At 28.9% G+C, this 21,310-nt stretch overlaps 8 protein-coding genes across 10 annotated transcripts; 5 read left to right on the top strand and 3 right to left on the bottom strand.

Annotated features, from left to right (window-relative positions):
• Positions 1 to 2,886: 2,886 nt before the first annotated feature.
• On the bottom strand, positions 2,887 to 4,986 carry LOC113791331 (proton-coupled amino acid transporter 1-like). Of its 3 annotated transcripts, none has more exons than XM_075824501.1 (5): positions 4,789 to 4,986; positions 4,284 to 4,715; positions 3,799 to 4,227; positions 3,327 to 3,705; positions 2,887 to 3,260 (listed from the first exon to the last, which is right to left on the bottom strand). In XM_075824501.1, exons 2-5 carry the CDS (start codon positions 4,602 to 4,604, stop codon positions 3,004 to 3,006), a joined length of 1,386 nt encoding a protein of 461 aa, XP_075680616.1. In that variant the 5' UTR covers positions 4,605 to 4,715; positions 4,789 to 4,986; the 3' UTR covers positions 2,887 to 3,003. The 3 variants fall into 3 exon arrangements, with proteins under 3 accessions (XP_075680616.1, XP_075680617.1, XP_027196935.2); XM_075824502.1 differs by having other exon boundaries at positions 4,807 to 4,986; XM_027341134.2 differs by having other exon boundaries at positions 4,284 to 4,986.
• Positions 4,987 to 5,195: 209 nt separating this feature from the next.
• Positions 5,196 to 6,786, top strand: bys (Bystin). Its single transcript, XM_027339277.2, has 2 exons — positions 5,196 to 5,476; positions 5,548 to 6,786. The coding sequence occupies exons 1-2, from the start codon at positions 5,357 to 5,359 to the stop codon at positions 6,769 to 6,771; spliced, it is 1,344 nt and encodes a 447-aa protein (XP_027195078.1). The 5' UTR covers positions 5,196 to 5,356; the 3' UTR covers positions 6,772 to 6,786.
• A 130-nt stretch (positions 6,787 to 6,916) lies between these two features.
• LOC113797965 (uncharacterized) lies at positions 6,917 to 7,555 on the top strand. Its single transcript, XM_075824503.1, has 2 exons — positions 6,917 to 7,304; positions 7,419 to 7,555. The coding sequence occupies exons 1-2, from the start codon at positions 6,981 to 6,983 to the stop codon at positions 7,473 to 7,475; spliced, it is 381 nt and encodes a 126-aa protein (XP_075680618.1). The 5' UTR covers positions 6,917 to 6,980; the 3' UTR covers positions 7,476 to 7,555.
• Positions 7,458 to 9,073, bottom strand: LOC113797955 (uncharacterized). Its single transcript, XM_075824894.1, has 3 exons — positions 8,536 to 9,073; positions 7,647 to 8,458; positions 7,458 to 7,555 (listed from the first exon to the last, which is right to left on the bottom strand). The coding sequence occupies exons 1-3, from the start codon at positions 9,071 to 9,073 to the stop codon at positions 7,493 to 7,495; spliced, it is 1,413 nt and encodes a 470-aa protein (XP_075681009.1). The 3' UTR covers positions 7,458 to 7,492.
• Positions 9,074 to 9,465: 392 nt separating this feature from the next.
• LOC113789760 (uncharacterized) lies at positions 9,466 to 11,062 on the bottom strand. The gene is made up of 2 exons (XM_075824708.1): positions 9,722 to 11,062; positions 9,466 to 9,618 (listed from the first exon to the last, which is right to left on the bottom strand). The coding sequence occupies exons 1-2, from the start codon at positions 10,325 to 10,327 to the stop codon at positions 9,553 to 9,555; spliced, it is 672 nt and encodes a 223-aa protein (XP_075680823.1). The 5' UTR covers positions 10,328 to 11,062; the 3' UTR covers positions 9,466 to 9,552.
• A 763-nt stretch (positions 11,063 to 11,825) lies between these two features.
• Positions 11,826 to 13,213, top strand: LOC113789772 (uncharacterized). The gene is made up of 2 exons (XM_027339354.2): positions 11,826 to 12,212; positions 12,277 to 13,213. Exons 1-2 carry the CDS (start codon positions 12,031 to 12,033, stop codon positions 13,211 to 13,213), a joined length of 1,119 nt encoding a protein of 372 aa, XP_027195155.2. The 5' UTR covers positions 11,826 to 12,030.
• Positions 13,214 to 13,379: 166 nt separating this feature from the next.
• On the top strand, positions 13,380 to 15,893 carry LOC113789783 (uncharacterized). The gene is made up of 2 exons (XM_027339366.2): positions 13,380 to 14,704; positions 14,767 to 15,893. Exons 1-2 carry the CDS (start codon positions 13,442 to 13,444, stop codon positions 15,856 to 15,858), a joined length of 2,355 nt encoding a protein of 784 aa, XP_027195167.1. The 5' UTR covers positions 13,380 to 13,441; the 3' UTR covers positions 15,859 to 15,893.
• Positions 15,894 to 15,970: 77 nt separating this feature from the next.
• Positions 15,971 to 19,799, top strand: LOC113791713 (uncharacterized). The gene is made up of 9 exons (XM_075824614.1): positions 15,971 to 16,104; positions 16,177 to 16,287; positions 16,347 to 17,359; positions 18,069 to 18,150; positions 18,239 to 18,305; positions 18,385 to 18,708; positions 18,790 to 18,814; positions 18,907 to 18,985; positions 19,430 to 19,799. The coding sequence occupies exons 1-9, from the start codon at positions 16,054 to 16,056 to the stop codon at positions 19,625 to 19,627; spliced, it is 1,950 nt and encodes a 649-aa protein (XP_075680729.1). The 5' UTR covers positions 15,971 to 16,053; the 3' UTR covers positions 19,628 to 19,799.
• Positions 19,800 to 21,310: the final 1,511 nt, after the last annotated feature.

The following is a 21,310-nucleotide window of genomic DNA, read 5'->3' as shown; positions in this document are numbered from 1 at the left end:
ATATTGATCAAATCAGTCAGCCAGTCAGTAAACTACAACCACCAAAAATATCCACAACAAATCAATCATCACTATACGATGGCCTACATTAAACTAGAATCGATTCGATTTTCAATCAAAAAAAAAAACAAAATAAACTACTTCAACGACTCTTAGGGGGAAACCGGAGGGTTATTTTTGAAAAAAAAACCGAAAATTTTTAAATTAAGCAAAAAGAGTTATAATTTATTTTGGTTGTTGCTGTTTGCTTGCTTGTTTGAACTGACCAATCTAGGCAATTTTCGTTTGTTCGTTATTGGCACGTGTACACATGGTGTGCGTGTTTCAAATGACCGATTGGGACAGTCAAAATGATAATTCAAAACTGAAAATCCCAAAAGTTCAAAGTTTTGGACCAAAAAAAAACCAAAGGGGAGAAAGTGAGTGAAATTTTTTGTTTCTGATTTTTGATTTTCAAAAAAAAAAAAAAAAAAATCAAAAATGAAAAACATCCAAACATTATTTGACCTGACCTGGTCAGTCAGTCAGTCAGAGACAGAGAGGGTGAGAGTGAGAGAAAAACATACGCGTGTCACATTGAAAATGACCATTTTTAATGTTTTTTTTGATCAATGTCTGGCCACCATTATCAATTCGGACTTTTTAATGTTTTTTTTTCGTATTGTCATTTTGTTCGATAGGATCGTAAATCTAAATTTAACCCCCTTCTCTCTCGTTCAAAAAAAAAAAAAAAAAAAATTGCGCACGCGAATCACGCAGCTTGCTCAGTGATAAATGAAAAAAAATTTCAATTTCAAATCACAAAATGGTCAAATTTTTTTTTTTTTTTTTTTTTTGAAATAAAAACTGGGTCTCAAAACAGAAGAATCGATACGGTTCACAGGCACACACACACACAGTTTTAAAGGTTTTTGAAATCAGTCTGGTCACTTTTTTTTTGGTTGGTTGATGGCCTAAAGGGTCATTTTAATTCGTTCGTTTGTGTCTACAATCATTGTCGGATGTGATGAGAATATGGTGTGTGTCCAGACATACAGAGAGTTCATCATCACCATCAAAGAGTTGCAATTCAGCAAAATTCTAACCAACGTCTGGTCACCGTCTTGGATCGATTTCCAAAAAACAAATGTTATGACCTTTGGTCATATCGGTCAAAAGATGATAATATTGGTCTATATCTTTAAAGAAAAAAATGTCTGAATGTCCATCAGACAATGTTTAATATATGTAGCCTGATGTAGGCAATATCCGTTTGACATTATCGATAATAATTTTCTTTCTTTTTTTTTCGTTTTTTGACTACTGTCACTGTTTGGTCATTCATTGATGGCTCAACGGGTTACACACGTGCCACGTGCTTGGCACACTCGCATGATGAACCCTATGAACCTTATACCAATGACCAGTGATCTCCTAGACGTTTCTAGATTTATTTTGGTCAGTAAAAATATAACCAAAAATGGATAGGGTCAAAAGCAACGATGACCATTTGAAAGAAATGAAACTGACCAACCAACCAACCAATGGCTCAATTATTAGCTCTAAATAATAATAATAATTCGATAATTTATGTCACCAATAACGGTCAAGAAATGGTTTTTCTGTCTGAACTTTATTCTCGTTTTGAATCAAGAGAAAACAGAGAAAAAAAGTTTTTATTTTTCATCATATCATGGACGGCTGCTGTCGGATGATTTTTGGTCAGAAAAAAAGATCAGAAGGGGTTAACAAAAATGGGGAATACATTTTTCATCATAGTCATCATCATCCGTCACCATTGACATGTAATATATGCTGATGCTTTGGGCTGCTCCTCTTTGAGCTGCTACCGTTGATGAAAACTTATTAACCAAGCGAGCGAACGTGGTGGACAAAAAATTCTGTGTGTTTTCGGGCAACGACAAACGAAACGAAACAAAAAAAAAGTTGACCAAAATAACAATCCTTGCCCAAATAATATTAGAAAAGAAAAAAAGTTTTTCGATTTTTTTTTTTTGATTTCCACCAAAAATTCACCAACAAAACTAATACCCTGGACCCCAAAAACTATTTATTTATTTTTTTTTCTGACGAATTCAGCAAAGTAAATAATAATAATACCCTTTCTTTCTTTTTGTTTTGTTTTGTTTTGTTTTGTTTGTCTAATATGCAATACTTGCGAATGCAGAATTTTATTATATCTTTATTCAGTAAGTGAGCTAGAGAGAGAGAGAGAGAGAGAAAGAGAAAATGAAATTGGAATCAAGAGAATTGGATTTTCTGAAAAACTTAATATATTGATGCTCCAGAATGATGATTTTTGGGAAAGATATTTTCTTATTATTTTGCTCTTCAACAACAACAACAACGACAACAACAGAAAAACTTATTAAAACTTATTGAAAAAAAAAGCTCAGGTTTTCATCATTGTTGATCGGATATCATTCACTTTTTTTTGGCTGGATGGCTAGATATTAATTTGGTGGACTTAGTTACTTGAAAGTTCGAGAAATTAACTTTTCTTTCTTTCTGTTTGGCTGTTTTTTTTGTTTTCGGTAATAACTTTACATCAATCAATGTGTGTGTGTGAGTAAAGGGTAAGTGTAAGTATAAGTGAGTGAGTAAAGGGTTGAAAATTGCAAAAATTAAATACAATCGGTATGAATCATTCATTCATTCATTCAGTCATTGAAATAATCAAATCTCTTTTTTGGTCAGTTTTTTTTTGTTGGAGGGGGGAAGGCTATCGATTCACGAAATTTTTTCCACTTGAATTCATCACAATCACAAACATCAAACATCACTGATGTGTAGTGCTGAAACATTGATGAAACAAAATATATATTCGGATATCGATCATGCAGGGTTATTTGCAAATTGAAATATACAGGAAAAAAAAACTATCGATTTCGACAGATGTGATTGCTTAATTTATTCAGAAAACGACAAAAAAAAAAAAAAGAATACCGTAAAGATTGTCAAGGGGTTGATGATTGTGCAACAACGACGATGATGACATCATCATCACCGTTGTTGTTGATTGTAACCAATAATATCACAAAGGCTATAATAAGAACCAAGAAAAAAACCCGACCAACCAATCAACATAATGATTAGATTTTTAATTAAAAGCCAATATTTTTGATATATGGATGATGATTGCCCGTAAAAAGTAATCAAATGTAATGTTGATGGAATGATAATGGCAATTGAACTTGATGTAATAGCACCAACCAATGATATGATAAGTTCCAATTTTTGTACAATCGATGCTAACATATCTGTGTGTTATACACAGGTGTTAAATAAATGATTCAGTTATCAATAAGATTATCAAATAAACTTACAGGTAAACAAAACTAATCCAATTCTAAACGACAATTCAATGATTAAGGTAGTACGATTTGCCAAAATACCATTACTTATAGTGAATTTTTTTCGTAAATTACGTTCCAAAATTGGCCATAAAATTTGTATAGGTACATAGAGAATAATTGGATAGGTAAACAATACAGCAAATGCATATAATATTTGTACTGTTTGATCAATATGATTACCGGCTAAATTTTCGGTTATTGTTTCTTCAACCGTTGAACCATAACAAGCATAGCCCATAAAACCTAATGTAAAATAAAATCCACCAATAATCAATAGGCCAATATTTAATACGCCGAATGGACGGGAAAAATTTTCCGTTTTATCGATTGCTTTGTATAGGCTCATTGACTTTTGCATGAAAAAAAGACAAAAAAAAATGAAATGAAATGGACGCAATCAAATCGCATCGCAACTTGGGTTAAACAGATACAAGATACTCACCAATGAAATACCTTCATAAATGAATAATGATGAAACAAAAAATTGTGGTATTTTTTCACCAATTTTCGGTAATCGATCGGGAAATTCTGGCCATGATTTGGTTGAAATATTATACAGAATAATTCCAATACCGGCTATTTGTAAACCATTCGATATAGTTGATAATAATGTTAATCGACGTATATTACGTATCATATTAATACCAATCACAATGGGCAAAATCATTACTAAACACACCTCTTTTGATGGACAATTTTCCTCGCCTAAACAATGTGTTAGAAATTTTTTAACATTTGTACCGATGAATAGATAATAAACACAACAACCACCAATTTGTGTACATGCAATAGCAATTAGTACAAAATATTTTGCTTTCCGTGCCCATGGACGAAATAAACGTGGTCCGATTTCGAATGCAAATTCAGCTAGCTTCAAAAAAAAAACAAAATTTTCAAAAAAAAACATGCAATATTTTCAACACAAACCTCATGATAATCCAAAGGTATTGTTCGATCCTTAATTTTCATTGCTAATTCATTAATCTGAATCAACATATGAATACAATGACAAGATAAAATACCAATCATTGGATTCATAACCATAGCAACAATTAAACCGCCATTTTTAAATGTAATTGGCATCGATAAAATTCCTGAACCAATAAAACCATTAAGCATATGCATTAATGTTGATAAATAACTTGTTCGATTTTCAGTTGTTGTTGTTGTTCTTTTGGAATTTCTTCTTTGATCAACCATTGTCGATACAGTTTGCTGATCATTTTCCAATCGAACAGACATTGTCATTTTGTAATTATCAACTTGATTATGCACTCGTTTTAACAACTATTTTTTTTTCTTCAAGTTTTTCGACATTAACTTTTGTCCATTTGGTTTTTGCATGTTTGTAATCTCTCTCTATATCCAGCAGAAGAAAAACTTTTTCATCAATAATGATCATTAAAAAGTTTTTAAAAGTCATAATAATAACTGATATTTTTATCATCACCAATGACCATCATTTGGTAACTTGGCTACCACCAAAATTATTATCGACAGCATTAAACATGAACCAAGGAATATTATTATCTAAAAAAAAATGTGAACGGAAATTATGGCCATAAAAATCTATAATAACAACTTAACTTAACTTAACTTTAGTTTATTATTTATAACCATATCATAAATAGGTTCATTACATTTGAAATTTCCATTAAAAAATGCAAAAAACAAAAACAAGATAACACCATTGTGAATCACTAACGGGTTATCAAATTATAATTATTTTTTGCTATTAAAAATTTTTTTAACGCCATCTTTTATTGAAAATTTACACTGTTTGTTTTGAAATTTTTCTCATAGATGGTATTAGTTGACATTTGCAGAAAGCATGTGATCCGTGTGTATATTTACTTAATGGCGATAAGATAACGTGATTTTGGAGAGCTGATTAGCAAATCGATTTGATCATTGGAATAAAACATTGAATAAATCAAATTTTTATTTTACGTTTTCTATTTATTGAATGTGATTGTGAAATTTATCCCGTTTGCTTAAAAATGCCCAAAATGAAACGTAAACCTAATAAAAATCGAACACGCACCGTTTATCCACAAGAACGTCCGGATAAAAAACCAAAATTTGCCATCAAAGATGATTTTCAAACTGCTGATAATGGAGTAAGTTTTCGATTGTTGTTGTGGGTGTTTTAACGATAGTAATATTCTCTCTCTGTGTTTGTTTACTTTAGTTCATTGATTCGAAAACATCGAGAAAAATTCTTGAACAAGCACAGCTTCAACAAAATGAACTGGAAGAAGAATTTGGTCTTCATGAACCATCCAAAGTGATTGGAAACCAAGATAACAAAAAATTAGATTTGTCTGGAAATTTTTCCGATCGTGAAGCTGATGATGGTGATCATGATGATTATGATTTGTTAGATGAAGATGAAGAATCGGCTCGTGGTGTATACGAATCATTTTATGAAGAATTAAAATTAAACAAAGAAGATGAACGAGCATTAGAAATGTTTATGGCCAAAGATAATCTTAAACGAAAATCTTTGGCTGATTATATTCGTGATAAATTGAAAGAAAAAGAAGATGAATTAAGTACGATGCTTAATGATGAACAAGCTGGACAATCCGGTATGAATGGTTCCGAATTGGATAGTCGTGTAGTGGAACTGTATCGTGGTGTTAAAGTAGTTTTACAACGTTATCGTAATGGACGATTACCAAAAGCATTTAAAATAATACCTGCATTAGCCAATTGGGAACAGATATTATTTATTACTGAACCGGATTGTTGGACAGCTGCGGCTATGTTTCAGGCTACACGTTTGTTTGCATCAAATCTAAAAGAACGTATGGCACAACGTTTTTTCAATCTTGTATTGATGCCACGTATACGTGATGATATTGAAGAATATAAACGACTAAATTTTCACCTGTATCAATCATTGAAAAAAGCTTTATTCAAACCGGGTGCATTTTTCAAAGGTATCATTATACCATTATGTGAATCAGGTGATTGTACATTACGTGAAGCAGTTATAATTGGTTCAATTATGGCACGTAATCATATACCATTGCTGCATTCATGTGCTGCAATGTTAAAAATTGCTGAAATGGATTATAGTGGTGCAAATTCAATATTTTTAAATATATTAATACAGAAAAAATATGCACTTCCTTATCGAGTGATCGATGCATTATTTTATCATTTTTATCGATTTTTAAATGATCGTCGTTCAACATTACCAGTTTTATGGCATCAATGTTTATTGGCATTTGTACAAAACTATAAAAATGATCTTTCAAGCGAACAAAAAGAATCATTATTAGAACTATTACGTATACAAACTCATCATTCAATAACACCGGAAATTCGTCGTGAATTATTTCGTTCAAAAAATCGTGATGGTACTGATTTTATATCAAACGAATCGAATGATATGATAATGAATTGAAATGATTGATTTTTTTATAATATAAAAGTTTTATTTTGAATGAAAATAATAAAAAATTTATCAAAAAAAAAACTAACTGAATATGCACTGAAAAATTCTTTTTCCCCCCCTAAAAAACAAAACGTTGTTTGATGTTGTTTGATGTAAATGAACGTCTTAGTTTTATAATTGGTTATTCGACTATATTTTTAGTACCAATTCATATTATAATGTTAGATTTAATGATATTTCATTATAAACAATTTACATTACTTAATCTTTTGCTTATTATATTATATGTTTTTAATATATCAACTTTAACACCAATTTTTTTTGCTTGGTTACCAATGCGTGTACATTTAAGTATATATGAAATGCATCATACATTATATTCATTGTTAGCAATGAAAAATCAAAATCGAAAATATTTACCATTAATGTCATTACGTTATTATCTTAAATTACAAACATATACACAACGTTTAATATCAAATCATAAACAAATCGGTATACATATTGGTCCATTTTGTGTTACACATTATAATGCATGGCAGGTTTGTATTTATAAATTTATAATTTTTTTTATTATTATTAAATAAGATTATCTATTTATTCATTTCTAATTTTTTTCTATTATTATTTTTTTTGTTTACAAAATTAAATTCTAGTTTTTTCTAAGTTATATGAGCTATTTAATGTTCATACATCTATTATTTCAATCATAATAAATGAAATAAATTTTTCAAGAAACTTGACGAAATAATTTTACTATTCGAGCAAAATAACCAATATAGAGACCGAAAAACTATTTTATAAAAAAAAATAGAAAAATAGAAAAGGAATTCAATTAGCAAAAAAAAAAAAATGGAAAAAAAACAAACTGTGGAATCACTTACCTCCCAATAAGATGCATAAGTAATAATCGGTTGTCTTGGTGCAATTTCAATACCAATTTTCATTTCAGTCGATGTAACACGTTCAACATAAACTAATGTTTTCATCTGTATTCTTGCCGATAAAATTGAATTACGTATACATTGTGAAAATCGAGTTGAACAAAAAAATAAATACTGTCTACAACCAATTGCATAATAATGTATTGCCGGTATAATACCAATTGCAATAGTAGCCATTGCAAATTGAATAACGGTGAATAAAAATAATACTAAAAATCTTCTTGGTTCAAATTTTTGAAATAATAACAGGTTAACCATCATTGCATTATTCGGTATATTAAACATCATACATAACATATTACATTCACTCCAATGTTCATTCATACGATTAATTAACCAACATAATGAATTATGATTATTTAAAAAATACATTAATCTTCTTGTTACATATTCAATACGATTTTGATTATTCGTTAATATTTGTCCATCACGAACAAAACTATTACGTGTTAAAATATGAATGTTTTTTTGATTATTCAAAGTATTTGTATTATGATTATTATTAACTAAACTACGACAAGATTGATGTAAATTTTTTAGCAATAAATTCAATTGCATTAAACGATCCTGTAGATAAACACAACGTATTTCCGATATAAAAAACAACCAACAAGATGCAGTTACAATAATTCTTGCTATTGTTATACCATTTATAAAAATATATGTTTCAATTGCAGCAATCAATATTGTTCTTGGTGGTTCATCATATAATTGCATAAAGAATAATGTAGCAACCAATAATGATACTAATCCTATGTGGGGAAAAAGGAAAAGATAATCAACAACGAATTACCGAAAACAAAAAGCAAAAATCAAAAATCAAACATACCATGTGCAAATGGAATTGCTTTATAAATAATTTCAATACCAAATATAGTCCAATTAATATGTTTTAATGTTGATTGATCACATTGTCTTAATAATGTTGTATGTGATATCGGTTTTATACCATTATGATATTCCAATAATTCTTTTATTAACATATTTATCCATTTATTATGATAATATGGTAAAAATCTATGTATAATTATAAGTGAACCATATGTTATATAAAGTAAATAACATAAAATAACAATACGTGTAAATTTCTGTCCAAACCATATATTAAATACTTTTGATTCTTTTAATGCTTTAATTATAACAATATGATCATGATCAATAAATATAATGACCATTATCATGAATAACATCATTGAAATCAATGGTAATAATCGACGATATAATTCAAATCGATAATGACGATGATAATCAATTTGTACTAATGTTGTCCTTGTGAAATCGGTTGCAAAACGTAATTGATATGGTGATAGCCATCGATAGAAAAAATCCATCCATGATTGATTTGTAAGCCAATAAAATCCAGACATTTTCTGTTTGTTTGTTTGTTTTCTTTTCAGTCAGCCCAAATTCAGTGATAATGAAATTTGAAATGTTCAATGTCTTAAACCTTGATAAAAGTAAACTTTCGTTGTTGGTTGGTTTCGAAAAATTCTTGTGAATCTTATCACTCTATTTGCGGTTTTGGAAAAGGTTGACAAAAAAAACTCTTTTTCAATGAATTTTAACCTGAAATGAAGTTTTGTTTTTCCCCATTGTCATCCTCATTTTGTTTTACCTTATTGCCAAATATCTGTAAACACACATTAATTGATTGTCAACTTTTTTTTCATTTGTTCATTAATTTAACGAATGATTTCCTTGTAATTAAAGTAAAATTTTTATTTGATAAACAATAATAATAATTGGTAAAAAGGGGAAGGAATAAATTAAATTTACTGACAAATGTATTTTTCAAATGTAAATAATGATTATTATTAGTTTTTTTTTGCGTTTTTCAAGTTCAAGTTTACATTCGATTCGAATAAAACAATTTGATTGATCGAAAAAAATAACCTATATAAAGTCCAATAAACTATAATGTGAAAGGGAAGAAAAAAGTGAAAGTAAAAAGTAAAATTAAGCGAAGAAAAATTCATTTGAAATCTAAAAATACCATCATTTTAGTTTGAATTTACCTGCCAATACGATGCATATGTAATAACATATTGTTCAATACCAATCTGTGCACCAATTAACATACGTTCGGATGTAATACGTTCTAAATATACTAATGTTTTGATTTTTGTACGAATTGAAATCGAATGTTTTGTTGTTGTTGTTGTTGTTGTTGATAATAATGCTAAATAATCAAATAATGATTGGCGGCTACCAATAGCATAATAATTAATAGCCGGTATAATACCAATAGCAATAGCTGCCAACAGGAATTGTAATGCAGTGAATGCAAATAAAACAAGAAATCTTTTTGGTTCAAATGTTTGAAACAGTAAAAGATTGACCATCATTGCATTGTTTGGTATTGTTAATGCAACACATGTTAGATTTCTACGTTTCCACCATGGATTTATTTTATTTAAAAACCAACAAAGAAAATTATGACAAAATATAAAAAACATTATTTGTCGTTCACATTCTATCGAATAATTCAATGATGAACGATTTTGCTGTTGTTGTTGAATGAATTTTGTTGAATTTTTCATCATTGAATTTAGTTGTAGGAAACAATCCTGAAAATAAATCGTACGTAATTCAGCATCAATAAATAACCATAATGCACCCATTATAATGATAAATATAACGATAATACCGAAACCAAATACATATAATTCAATCAGGAATATTAATGTTGTTACAGGTGGATTTTGATATAATTGATAGGTGAAAATTATGGTTGCAATCAAAACGGCTATCTATATAATAAACACGAGAAGCGAAGCTTCTCGAGAGTGTCGTGCACAAAAAAGTGTCGTGCACAGAGAAATGTGTTAGGAAATTTTTAATACACAAATGTGTTAGAAAGGGTCTGCAGAAAAAGTCAATGTGCGCAACATGAATGGCCTCGGGATAGAAACAATTGTTAACGCTTAGGCCCCGGTCTCATTGTAATGGGACCGCGGCCTTAAGCAGGTTAGGTTAGGTTTGTGCAATTAGGTTTTCCGGGAGGAACTAAGTGAAGCGCCAATATTTGTGGCTATCTTTGGCGATTTTTTCCAATATTTTTTGGACCGATTTTCGGTGAAACCCGAAACAAATGGATAGAAAACAAATAATTGATTGTATCGAATGAATAAATAGTTGGATCGATCGCAAAGAACAAAACTTCAGCCAAAGATTTGGGAGATGGGCGGCGTAGCCGCTCATCTGCCAGAATCTACGGGCTGAAACAAGTGTGCGTGCTGCTGGCCAAAGGCCAGCAACACACACTTGTTGCTACATAAACATAAAACAAAACAAAAATGATGGATAAAATTCAATCTTTTCAAGGGTTAAAAAACAAAGCAAAGAAAAATACCATAAATAACCGGTGCGATAGTAAAAATAATTTCCAAACCAAATAATGTCCAATCAATATGTTTTAATGTTTTTTGATCAGAAAAACGTAATAATCTTGATTGATTTGCTGTTAATTTTCGATTATGATATTCAATTAAATCTTTTAATATTAAATTATTCAATTTATTATGACAAAATGGTAAAAAACGATGCATAATCATAATTGAACCATAACTAAGAAATATTAAATAACATATAACAATTACGCGAGTAAATTGATTACCAAACCAAATATTAAAAACATTACTCTTTTTTATAGCTGATATTATTATAAATTTTTTATCATCATAATCTATAAATATTAAAATTATAAACATAAATATTATTAATGATAATATTGGTAATTGTCGACGATAAATTTCAAATCTATAACGATAATGATTATCAATTTGTTCTAGGGTAGTTTTTGTGAATGCTTTAGCCCAACGTAATTGATATGGTGCTACATATCGATACAAAACATTCATCCATTTTTGATTGGTTAACCATAAAAAACCAGACATTTTTTTTTTTGCTTGTTTGAATTTTCAAAGTTGCAGTTGACAATAAATTTCAATGTTTCGACACCAAATGTTGTCTTGATTGTGAAATTGATAAACTTGAAAAATTTAAAAGTTCAAGTTTTTCATTGAAATAAAAAATATATTGACAATTCATTAATTACCCAGGTAACCAATTAATTAGTAGAACTCTTTTCTTTTGTTATTTCAGTCGAACATAAAATATTAGTGTTTTTCTTGGTTAAATGATTTCATCATCACAAACATTGCGCAAGTAAAACTACCAAGAAAAACACTATTCAAACGGATATATGGATATATGGATTGGCGTTTGAAAAGAAAGAAATCCCACAAGGCTATTTAATCAACATGTTTGTTTGTTGTTTTTTTCGCTGACCATTGGTCATTTGGTTGGTGAATGTTATTCGACAATGTTGACCATACAGGAACGTATTAAACGTCGACGTAGTTTTATTTTCGAAAATGCAAATCATTGTGAATGTGATGTTTATCAAAATCAAACTGATGAATATTATTGGTCTAAACCACCAGATTGGTTTGAGCCGGGTAATTTTCAACAAGCACAAAAACTTTTTCGTACATATAAAAGCACGTAAGTTCAGTGATTCTGTTTGTTCATTTTTGTAATTTGTAATTCTAACGTTTTTTCCCCTTAGATTCATACTAAGTTACATTTATGGTTTATCATTATCATTTTTCTATCCAGACGATTTGATTCCATTAATCAGTACAGGTAAATCAAAATCTGTAGCACACCTGTTTCAACGTTATCTAAAGACGATTGATTATATTTCGATATGGTTTGAATTGAATCCATTCGATGAACAAAGTAAAGCATATAGAACATTGTCTACAATACGTCAAATGCATAGTAAAGTATCACAGAAATTAAATAAAAATCAAACATCCAGATTAATCTGGATGAATCAATATCGAATGTATCATGGACAATTTCCATTTGTTGGTTTGTTTGCAATTTATCCCAAACAATTAGGTTTTAATATTTTAACACCAGAGGAAATACATTGTATATTTCATTTTTGGCGTACAATTGGTTATTGTCTTGGTATTGATGATCAATTTAATCTTTGTTCAGGTACGGATCAGGAAATTATTGAAATTTGTCAGCAAATTTTTCAACAAGAATTACTACCAACATTAACAACATTGCGTCAACAACCAGCTAATGATGATGATACAAATCTATCCATAACCAATACAGCAAGATTAATGTCAAAAGGTTTATTTCAAGCATTGGGTATACTTGAACCATTCATAAATTATAATATAATGATGAGATATGCATGTAAATTTGTTTGGAAAAAAATTCCCACACCTGCTATCGATGAAGATGATATTCGATTGAAAAATTTTCCATCTCGTATTCATTATATATTTACAATTGTTGCATATAGATTTTTTTCCCATTTCCGATGGTTTCATTGGTTATCATCAAGATGGTTAGAATATCGTTTGAAACAGGCAAAAAAATATTGTAAATATTATACACAATGTTTAGAACGAATGTATCCCAACCATATTGTCGTTGATGATGATTGTATTGTTGATAAATTTTTAAACTATTTTTCTTGATTAAATTGATTAAATTAAATCGAAAAACCAAACAACAACAAACAAAAAGCAAAAACCAACAAACAAAACTCATTTCGCTTACATAATTCGACAATGAAATGATTAGATTAAGGCTTTGTATTGCTTTTTCTGTATAAATTCCATTCAATTTGATTGATTTCAGCCTTTGTGAATGTTTTGTTTTGTTTTGGTTTTTCAAAAAAAAACTTTCGAAAAATTTTGAAAAATATGGCTGCTCCAATACCAAGCTATATACGACGTTATCAAAAACGTAAAGATCGTATTGATTATTATCTTTTTAGTGATCCAAATGGTTTTCGACAATTAATGCAACAATTATCATGCGGTTATACTGGTTTTATGTTTCCATTAGAACGAACTGATTCGAAAAAATATTATCGTTATCGTCAATTTGAATTGGCTACATTCGAACAACGTGAAGAATTGATTGATAAAATTTATTTAACAATGAGACAAAGTAAATTATCAATGTTACGTGCGAAAAGAATGTGGCAACAAATTTTACGACAAATCAAAAGAGAACGATTAACAACAACATTATCACCTAGTTCATATGATTTAAGAATCGAAACAAAAGAACAATTATTTCAAGTACAATTACAAACATTTTTACAACAAAATCAATCAATACATACAATTGATGATTTATTAATACAATTAATAACAAATCGTTCAATGTTTAATGCATTAAATAGTATTAATGATGAATTAAAACGTTGGATAAATTTAATAACCGAACAGAATGGTAAATTACAACAAGATGGTGAACGATTATTTCGTTTAGTTTCTAATGAAAATGATTTACATATAAAATTTAAATTATTAACCAAATTAATACGTATTGGTGATGATGAACAAGTTGTACAAGCATATTGGCAACGAATGCTTGTTTGTATGCAAGCTGGTAAATATTTAACCGCTGCACATGATCTAGATATACTATTATCACAGGTTTGTCAACAACAATCCGAACAAGATTTACAAATACAAACACCATCACCACCACCCGGTATGGTTAATTGTGGTAATGATGTACGTTTATCACAACAATTATTTTATTATGCAATCAAATGTTATTATCGTTTATTGACAAATCCAACATATAAATCATTAGGTTCAATAAAACGTGAAAATCATTTACAACGTTATCAACATTTAATTAGACAATTACAATTATTAGCTTATTTTGATTATACACCAAGAATCCAGCGACAACAACAACAACAATCCGTATCAAGTCAAATAGTTGAATTTATGCGTGAATCAATTCCTGAATCAATGTTATTTCGGACATATGGTTCAGTATTAAGACGATTAAAAAAAGAAGGTTTACCAGTTGAATTGGATGATATTTTAATACAATTAAAACATCAACAACAACAACAACAACAAATTGGTCAACCAGGTATTGATGGACAACAAATTCAATCCAATGATAATGAAGAAGGTTCGCTGATGGATTCAGCTAAGGTAAGTGTTAAATCAAGATTAATTTCATTCAGAAAACAACTAATCAAAAATGAAATAAATAGGCACATCAAGAATTTGCCTATTCCGATATATTTGCTACAGCACAATTTGATAATGATAATAGTCTTTATCTTTGTTCAACAAGACCAATACAAAAAGGTGAAATAATTTTTTATGAAAAAATTGTTGCATTTTCCGTAAAGAAATCATATTGGAAAAAATTTTGTACATTTTGTAAACGTAGCGTATCACATCATTTTATACCATGTTCAGTTTGTTCGGAATCAGTTTTCTGTAATGTTTTATGTGAACGTATGTCATCAGCAACTAATCATCAAAAAACCTGTCAATTATCAGCATCAATAATTTATGAACATTTTAATAATGATCATACAATTGCATTAATATATGATTTATTTGCATCATTACCAATACGTTTGATTGTTGATGCATCACGTGTTGATAATATTCGTGCATATGATCATGGTTTAAGATATCCAATACGTTTACCATTTATGATGACTGTATTTACACAGATGATGTTGGATTTACCATATTCATCTATCGGTCAGATTGATTTACAAAAACCAGATATTGATGATGGACGGAAATTACTTTTCGATTCAATACGTTTATCAATGATTATTGCACATAAATTTCGCCTAACGAAATTAGATTTAGAAGCAATCCGTACGATAAATGATGAAGGAATTGATAATAAATCAATTGAAAATCCAATTCAAATGGAAGATCTAATAAAATTAATTCGAATTGTATTTGCAGCATTATATCGAATTAGACATTCACCAATTGGTCATCATGATTTAATTAAACAATCATTAATGACTACGGTTGATAATAATTATCAACGTAATATTGTTTGTCAGGATAATGTTGGACGTGCATTAGGTGCATTTAGTGTTCGATTACAAGCATCATGTCCATCCGAATCAAATGTTGAACGTCAATTTGATAATGATGGTAGAATTATTTATAAAGCTTCGACAAGAATATTACCCGGTGATAAATTACGTATATCAAATCAATTACCTGATTATACTGGACGACAACGTTTACGTTGTTTACAACGTTTAAATCTTAAACCTTGTAATGAATGTCAATTATGTTTAACGATTATTCAATCTAATATATAAACATTTTTTTTTTAAATTTTCAAAAAAAAAAAAAAAAAAAATAAAATTTGTCTTGTTTATCAAAAGCGCGCGTTTATTGAATTTCAAAAAAATGGCTATTTTTACTTGAATGGTTATAACGGCTATTTTGGGCTGAATTCCGCGCTTGAGAAAACGAAATGTAAACATTTGTTTTCTGACTAAACATTTTGAAAAATGGATGAAAATTCTAAAAGAAAAATTGATTTCATTACAATAACATCTCCGGTAAGTACAGGTAATAATCATTAGTAGATAAATTCATTGATTTATTTAATTTCTTTATCGATCGAAATACAGATCGAAAAGAAATTGAAAAATAATGTTAAGTCGAATTTCGAAAACTATCGATTGTTTGATGATGAAAGTGGAAATGAACAATTAACTAAAGCTCAAGATTCTATTCAACAGGTAAAGACTAATTAGATACATTTCATTTTATTTTATTCGAAATTTTTTTTCCATTTTAGTATATTAAAACGTTTGGAAAAATAGTGGATGATCCTGATGCATATGAAATAAGTTTGAAAAAATTAACCAATATTATTGATAATATTAAAACAAATTCCAGTAGTTTTATTAAAACTACAAGTTTTGTGAAATTTTTCACTTCATTTAATGATGATTTGATTGAAAAAGCCAACTCATCATCAAACATTGCCATTACAATAAATAATGATTTATTGAAAGAATTACAACGATTTTCAATTTCATTGAAGAAAAATGACCAATCCAATAATGTACAATTTAATAGAAAAATTCAACAAAAAATTAATAATTTAACAATAAAATTAAAGAAAATTAATGAAGATATTCATAAATATCAATCAAGATCATTAACATTGGATGAAATGAATGATCATACTGTATTTACAAAATTACCACGATTACAAAAACTAGCCATACGTATATGGCAACAACGTGAATTGTTGCTTAATCGATCAACCGATACTGGTTTACAATTATATAGAAAATTTGTTTATAATGGTGATGATAATATCATCAATCATCATCCACAATTGAAACAAATAGTGGAAAATTTTGTCAACAATCATCTTAATTCATTGAAAAATGCCGAACACGAATTGATACAACAACAACAATCAAGAAAATTACAAAAACGAAAAAAAGATTTTTTACAATTACCAATGTTTACAATATTAGATCTCAAACAATCAATTTTATCAAAATTAAATGATGAAAAAATTGATAATTTTCAATTAACCGATAATATTGTTACAAAAATTTATAAAAATTTAATTGAAGAAATGACTAAAAGACATAATGCACAACAACGTGAATGTATTGATAATTATTATCTATTGGATTATGATGATAATTGTTCGAATGATGATGAAACATTAATAACTAATGAAAATGATCCTGAATTGATTGAACAATTGGAACAGAATTCCATTGTTAGTAAAAATGCAATGGAAAAATTAATTAATGAATATAAGAAAAAAGATTTAGAAAAAAATGGTAAACAAAATGATAATGATGATGATAATTCTAGGCCACTTGGTTGGGATGATCATACTGATGATGAAGACAAGGACAGCGATGATGATGCGGATGATGATACGGATGATACCAACGATGAAAATGACAATGACAGCGACACCATTGATGATGATGATTCAAATTCGGTTGACAAATGACGACCAAAAGCGATAATAATTGATAAATGTCCATTGTTTTTGTTTTCCTATTTGTTTATTTTTCTGTATTTAAAAAATCAAATAAATCTGTTTGTGTTTTGCCTTGATTTTTGTCTATTTATTCAACATTAACGGATTTTTTTTTGTAGCAAAAAAATCGATTTTCCATACTAAAATGGATAGTCCTTTGAAAAAGCTACCATGTTAAGTTAGTCGAAAAGTCATTTGATTTCCTTCGAAAATGAAAAACTTTGAAATGCAAACACCAATAACAACAATAACCGTACAGGGTCGATATTTCCATTGGCAACCGTAAAGAAGAAAAATGGACGAGAAAAAAAAATAACAAAGAAAATTATAATAAATTTTCTTAATAAAGACGTATCAAATGTCAAAAAACAAAAAAAATTTAGTTGATAAAAAAATGGCCACTGATGATCAACAAATTTTTGGACGTATGTCAAATGGTCAATTGGTTAATGGTTATAATGTTAAATCATCATCATCATCAACAACATCATCGGAAACAACTTTATTTGAAAATATATTCATAATAGGATCATATCTGTTATTGATAACGACCTTTCCAATCAGTTTATTGATGTGTTTCAAGGTTACGTTTGTTTGTTTCAATTTTTTAAGCAAGGACTAATAACATTTTGATTTATGTTTTTGTTTTCTTTGGCTACACGATTATACAGATTGTACAAGAATATGAAAGAGCTGTTATATTTCGTTTGGGCAAATTAGTTGGTTGTGGTACCAGAGGTAATGTTAATTAAGAATTTTAATCCAAAAAATTTTAATGGTCATCCATTAATCTTTGTGTGTTTGCGTGCGATCACAGGTCCAGGATTGTTTTTCATTCTACCATGTATAGATGATTATTCGGTTGTTGATTTACGAACAATAACCTATGATATACCACCACAAGAAGTTTTAACTAAAGATTCTGTTACAATATCAGTTGATGCTGTATTATTTTATCGAATTTGGCTACCAACAATTGCCGTATCAAATGTTTTTGATTATGGACAAGCAACACAATTATTAACATCGGTTACATTACGTAATGCATTAGGTACAAGAACATTATCAGAAATATTAAGTGATCGTAAAAAAATTGGTACAGATATTAATTCAATGGTTGATAGTGTAACTAAAACATGGGGTAAATTATTAATGATAATGATGATAATCAAAAAAAAATTTCAAATTCATTTTTTCTTTTTTCCCTCCATTTTTTGATTAGGAGTTAAAATTGAACGAGTCGAACTGTAAGAGATTATCCATATTTTTTTAATGTGAAATTTTTACTTTTGTTTCTTCTCTCGTCATTTTTTAATTTTTCTTTCTTTCATTAATTTAGCAAAGATGTACGACTTCCTACATCAATGCAAAGGTCAATGGCTGTTGAAGCTGAATCAACTCGTGAAGCAAGAGCTAAGGTAATAATAATAATAATAAAAAAAATTGACTATATTAACCGAACATATGAAATGAATGATTATGACGATGAACGAACGAATGATGATGATTAAAGCTTAATTAGTATGATAGTTTCGGATATGAACTTGTATCACAGACAAACAAAAAAAAAACAATCATCCATGGCTATTGATTGTTGCAGACTTTGCAGACTTGTTGAGAAGAGATTTTCTTCTTTTTTGTCCCAGATATTTTTTATTTTTTCTTATTCGATCCATGAAAATGATCACGATTTATAATACCACACACTTATCTTTGTCTGACTGTACTGAATGACTGACTGACTGAATGACTAACTGGCTGTAAATGAATTTTTACATCTGAATAATTAATTGAAAATAACGTTTTCTGTTCTTTTATTTTCGTTTTCTCTCTCAAAAATGTTTGTTTTTTTTTGGATATAGATTATTGCAGCAAAAGGTGAACTAAAAGCATCATATGGATTAAAAGAAGCATCAGAAATATTATCAATTGAACCAATGTCATTTCAATTACGTTTTATACAAAATCTTGGTTCAAATTCATCAAATAAAGAAACAACAGTATTATTTCCAGTACCAATGCCAATGATGTCTATACCGGTACCGACAAAAAAATCTTAGTCAAAAACATCAAAATCATATTTCCTGCTGGACGTAACATCGAAAAAAAACTTGCAATAACATTTTTCTAGTAAAACAGTAAAACACCGTATGTTTTGTTGTTGTTCGGATTAACTAGATCGAATGTAATCAATTTATGAAAATAAAATAAAATCTAAATATTTGTAATCAATGACGTTGGTAAATGTTTTTTATATTTCAGGGGAAAGTATCAATCAATCGATTTTGTTGTCCAATAAATCACGTATTACGGTATGAATGTTCCGGTAAACCTTGGTAAATTCCTGAATAACTTAACCCCAGACAATTCTATTTGTTTGAAAATGAAGGAAATGATGAGGGAAATGTGAACAGAAAATCATGAGAAAAGGTATATAGGATGTTGAAAGATTATTTCTTGTAAAACTATCAATGACAACGAAATAATGTAATTACAAAGATATTAATGTAATGTAATACAAGAATTTCATAATCATCATCATAATCATTATCATCAAACAATCTTACAAAGTTACATTGGCCAATCATCATCATCATCATTATTATACAATTGATAATAGGGGGAAGAGGATGAAAGTGAAAAGGAAAAGTTAAAAAACAACAACAACAAATGACCATAAACTAGATGTTGATATACTTTACTATTTTAATAGCTTATTCGTTTAACATCTTTGCGTAAATAATGATCATAATGATCATAAGGATGATGATAATTTGTTGTGCTGTTATCCTATTTTACTTCCATTACAGCCATGATGATGATCATGGTGATGATGAAATCAATAATGAACAGTAATCTGTATTGTGTGCATTGTGTCCATGCATGTGGTCATAATATTATCCGATTAATTTTTGAAGAAGAAAAAACCCCTTCGGTTTTTTTGTTCAATTTCCAATTCATCGATTGATTCCAAAAAAAACTTATGCAAAAACTATTAATGAGATTAATGTTGCCCAAAAGTAAAAATGAATTGCAGCACACACCTGAAGCAATCAAGCAAACGAAGAAATGAAAGAATGAAACGATAATCTTCTTTTTTTTTTTTGTTTATTTGTTTGTTCACAATGGTCAAACAAAAAAAAATGTTGCAAATTTTTAGCAATGAAACACATTAGCTTTCAAATTTCATTATAATCGCGGCTATTTTGTAATTTCCTTAGATGTTTAGTAATTGTCCAAAACAGAAAACAAAAAAAAATTGCATAAAAAAAAGTCAAACGTGATCGCCAACACACACATGCTGGTAAATCAATCTATTGATAAATCCTAATCATTAATTACCAAAAAAAAAAAAAAAAAAATCAAATGGTCAAATCAAACAATTGAAGGTCATCATCATATGAGGTTGTTGATTCTTTTCTTTTCTGATATGGGTAATCAGTTCAATCGGTTGGTTGGTTTTTTGTTGTTGTTGCCGGGTTTTTTTAGGCGGCGGTCCCACTTGTATAAACTAAAAAAACTAGTTTGCCGGATCATGCTTGCTTGATATGTTAAACTCGAAAGTTTGTCAAATCGCAAACTTTTCCCGTTTTCTACTTCCACAGTGCATTTTTCGGTTTAGTCTGTTTGTTAGTTTATACAAGTGGGACCGCCGCCTTACTTGCATACATGAAAAACAAAATGAACCAAGAATGAATGAATAAAACACACGTTGGTGGTACGATAAGAATCTCAATCAATCT

Source organism: Dermatophagoides pteronyssinus, unplaced genomic scaffold, assembly GCF_027571235.1.
Source record: "Dermatophagoides pteronyssinus isolate colony J.1.1.1.1 unplaced genomic scaffold, Derpt_VIB-CSIC_2022.12 sq0002, whole genome shotgun sequence".
NCBI classification, from domain to species: domain Eukaryota; kingdom Metazoa; phylum Arthropoda; class Arachnida; order Sarcoptiformes; family Pyroglyphidae; genus Dermatophagoides; species Dermatophagoides pteronyssinus.
The sequence above is the reverse complement of the archived record's forward strand: the minus strand, read 5'-3'. Positions and strand labels throughout refer to the sequence as shown.

Bases quoted from the DNA above. Each gene is read 5' to 3' on its own strand.
- LOC113791331 (XM_027341134.2), bottom strand. From the start codon at position 4,604: ATGACAATGTCTGTTCGATTGGAAAATGATCAGCAAACTGTATCGACA. The intron at 3,706-3,798 runs GTGAGTATCTTG...TTCATGCAAAAG, and splicing joins TTTATGAAGGTATTTCATTG to TCAATGAGCCTATACAAAGC. The intron at 3,261-3,326 runs GTAAGTTTATTT...TATAACACACAG, and splicing joins TGGATTAGTTTTGTTTACCT to ATATGTTAGCATCGATTGTA.
- bys (XM_027339277.2), top strand. From the start codon at position 5,357: ATGCCCAAAATGAAACGTAAACCTAATAAAAATCGAACACGCACCGTT. The intron at 5,477-5,547 runs GTAAGTTTTCGA...TGTTTACTTTAG, and splicing joins TTCAAACTGCTGATAATGGA to TTCATTGATTCGAAAACATC.
- LOC113797965 (XM_075824503.1), top strand. From the start codon at position 6,981: ATGTTAGATTTAATGATATTTCATTATAAACAATTTACATTACTTAAT. The intron at 7,305-7,418 runs GTTTGTATTTAT...ATTAAATTCTAG, and splicing joins CACATTATAATGCATGGCAG to TTTTTTCTAAGTTATATGAG.
- LOC113797955 (XM_075824894.1), bottom strand. From the start codon at position 9,073: ATGTCTGGATTTTATTGGCTTACAAATCAATCATGGATGGATTTTTTC. The intron at 8,459-8,535 runs GTATGTTTGATT...TTCCCCACATAG, and splicing joins AGCAATTCCATTTGCACATG to GATTAGTATCATTATTGGTT. The intron at 7,556-7,646 runs GTAAGTGATTCC...TTTATAAAATAG, and splicing joins CTTATGCATCTTATTGGGAG to TTTTTCGGTCTCTATATTGG.
- LOC113789760 (XM_075824708.1), bottom strand. From the start codon at position 10,327: ATGGGTGCATTATGGTTATTTATTGATGCTGAATTACGTACGATTTAT. The intron at 9,619-9,721 runs GTAAATTCAAAC...TTCACATTATAG, and splicing joins CATATGCATCGTATTGGCAG to TTTATTGGACTTTATATAGG.
- LOC113789772 (XM_027339354.2), top strand. From the start codon at position 12,031: ATGTTGACCATACAGGAACGTATTAAACGTCGACGTAGTTTTATTTTC. The intron at 12,213-12,276 runs GTAAGTTCAGTG...TTTTCCCCTTAG, and splicing joins TTTCGTACATATAAAAGCAC to ATTCATACTAAGTTACATTT.
- LOC113789783 (XM_027339366.2), top strand. From the start codon at position 13,442: ATGGCTGCTCCAATACCAAGCTATATACGACGTTATCAAAAACGTAAA. The intron at 14,705-14,766 runs GTAAGTGTTAAA...TGAAATAAATAG, and splicing joins CGCTGATGGATTCAGCTAAG to GCACATCAAGAATTTGCCTA.
- LOC113791713 (XM_075824614.1), top strand. From the start codon at position 16,054: ATGGATGAAAATTCTAAAAGAAAAATTGATTTCATTACAATAACATCT. The intron at 16,105-16,176 runs GTAAGTACAGGT...ATCGAAATACAG, and splicing joins TCATTACAATAACATCTCCG to ATCGAAAAGAAATTGAAAAA. The intron at 18,815-18,906 runs GTAAGAGATTAT...TCATTAATTTAG, and splicing joins AAAATTGAACGAGTCGAACT to CAAAGATGTACGACTTCCTA.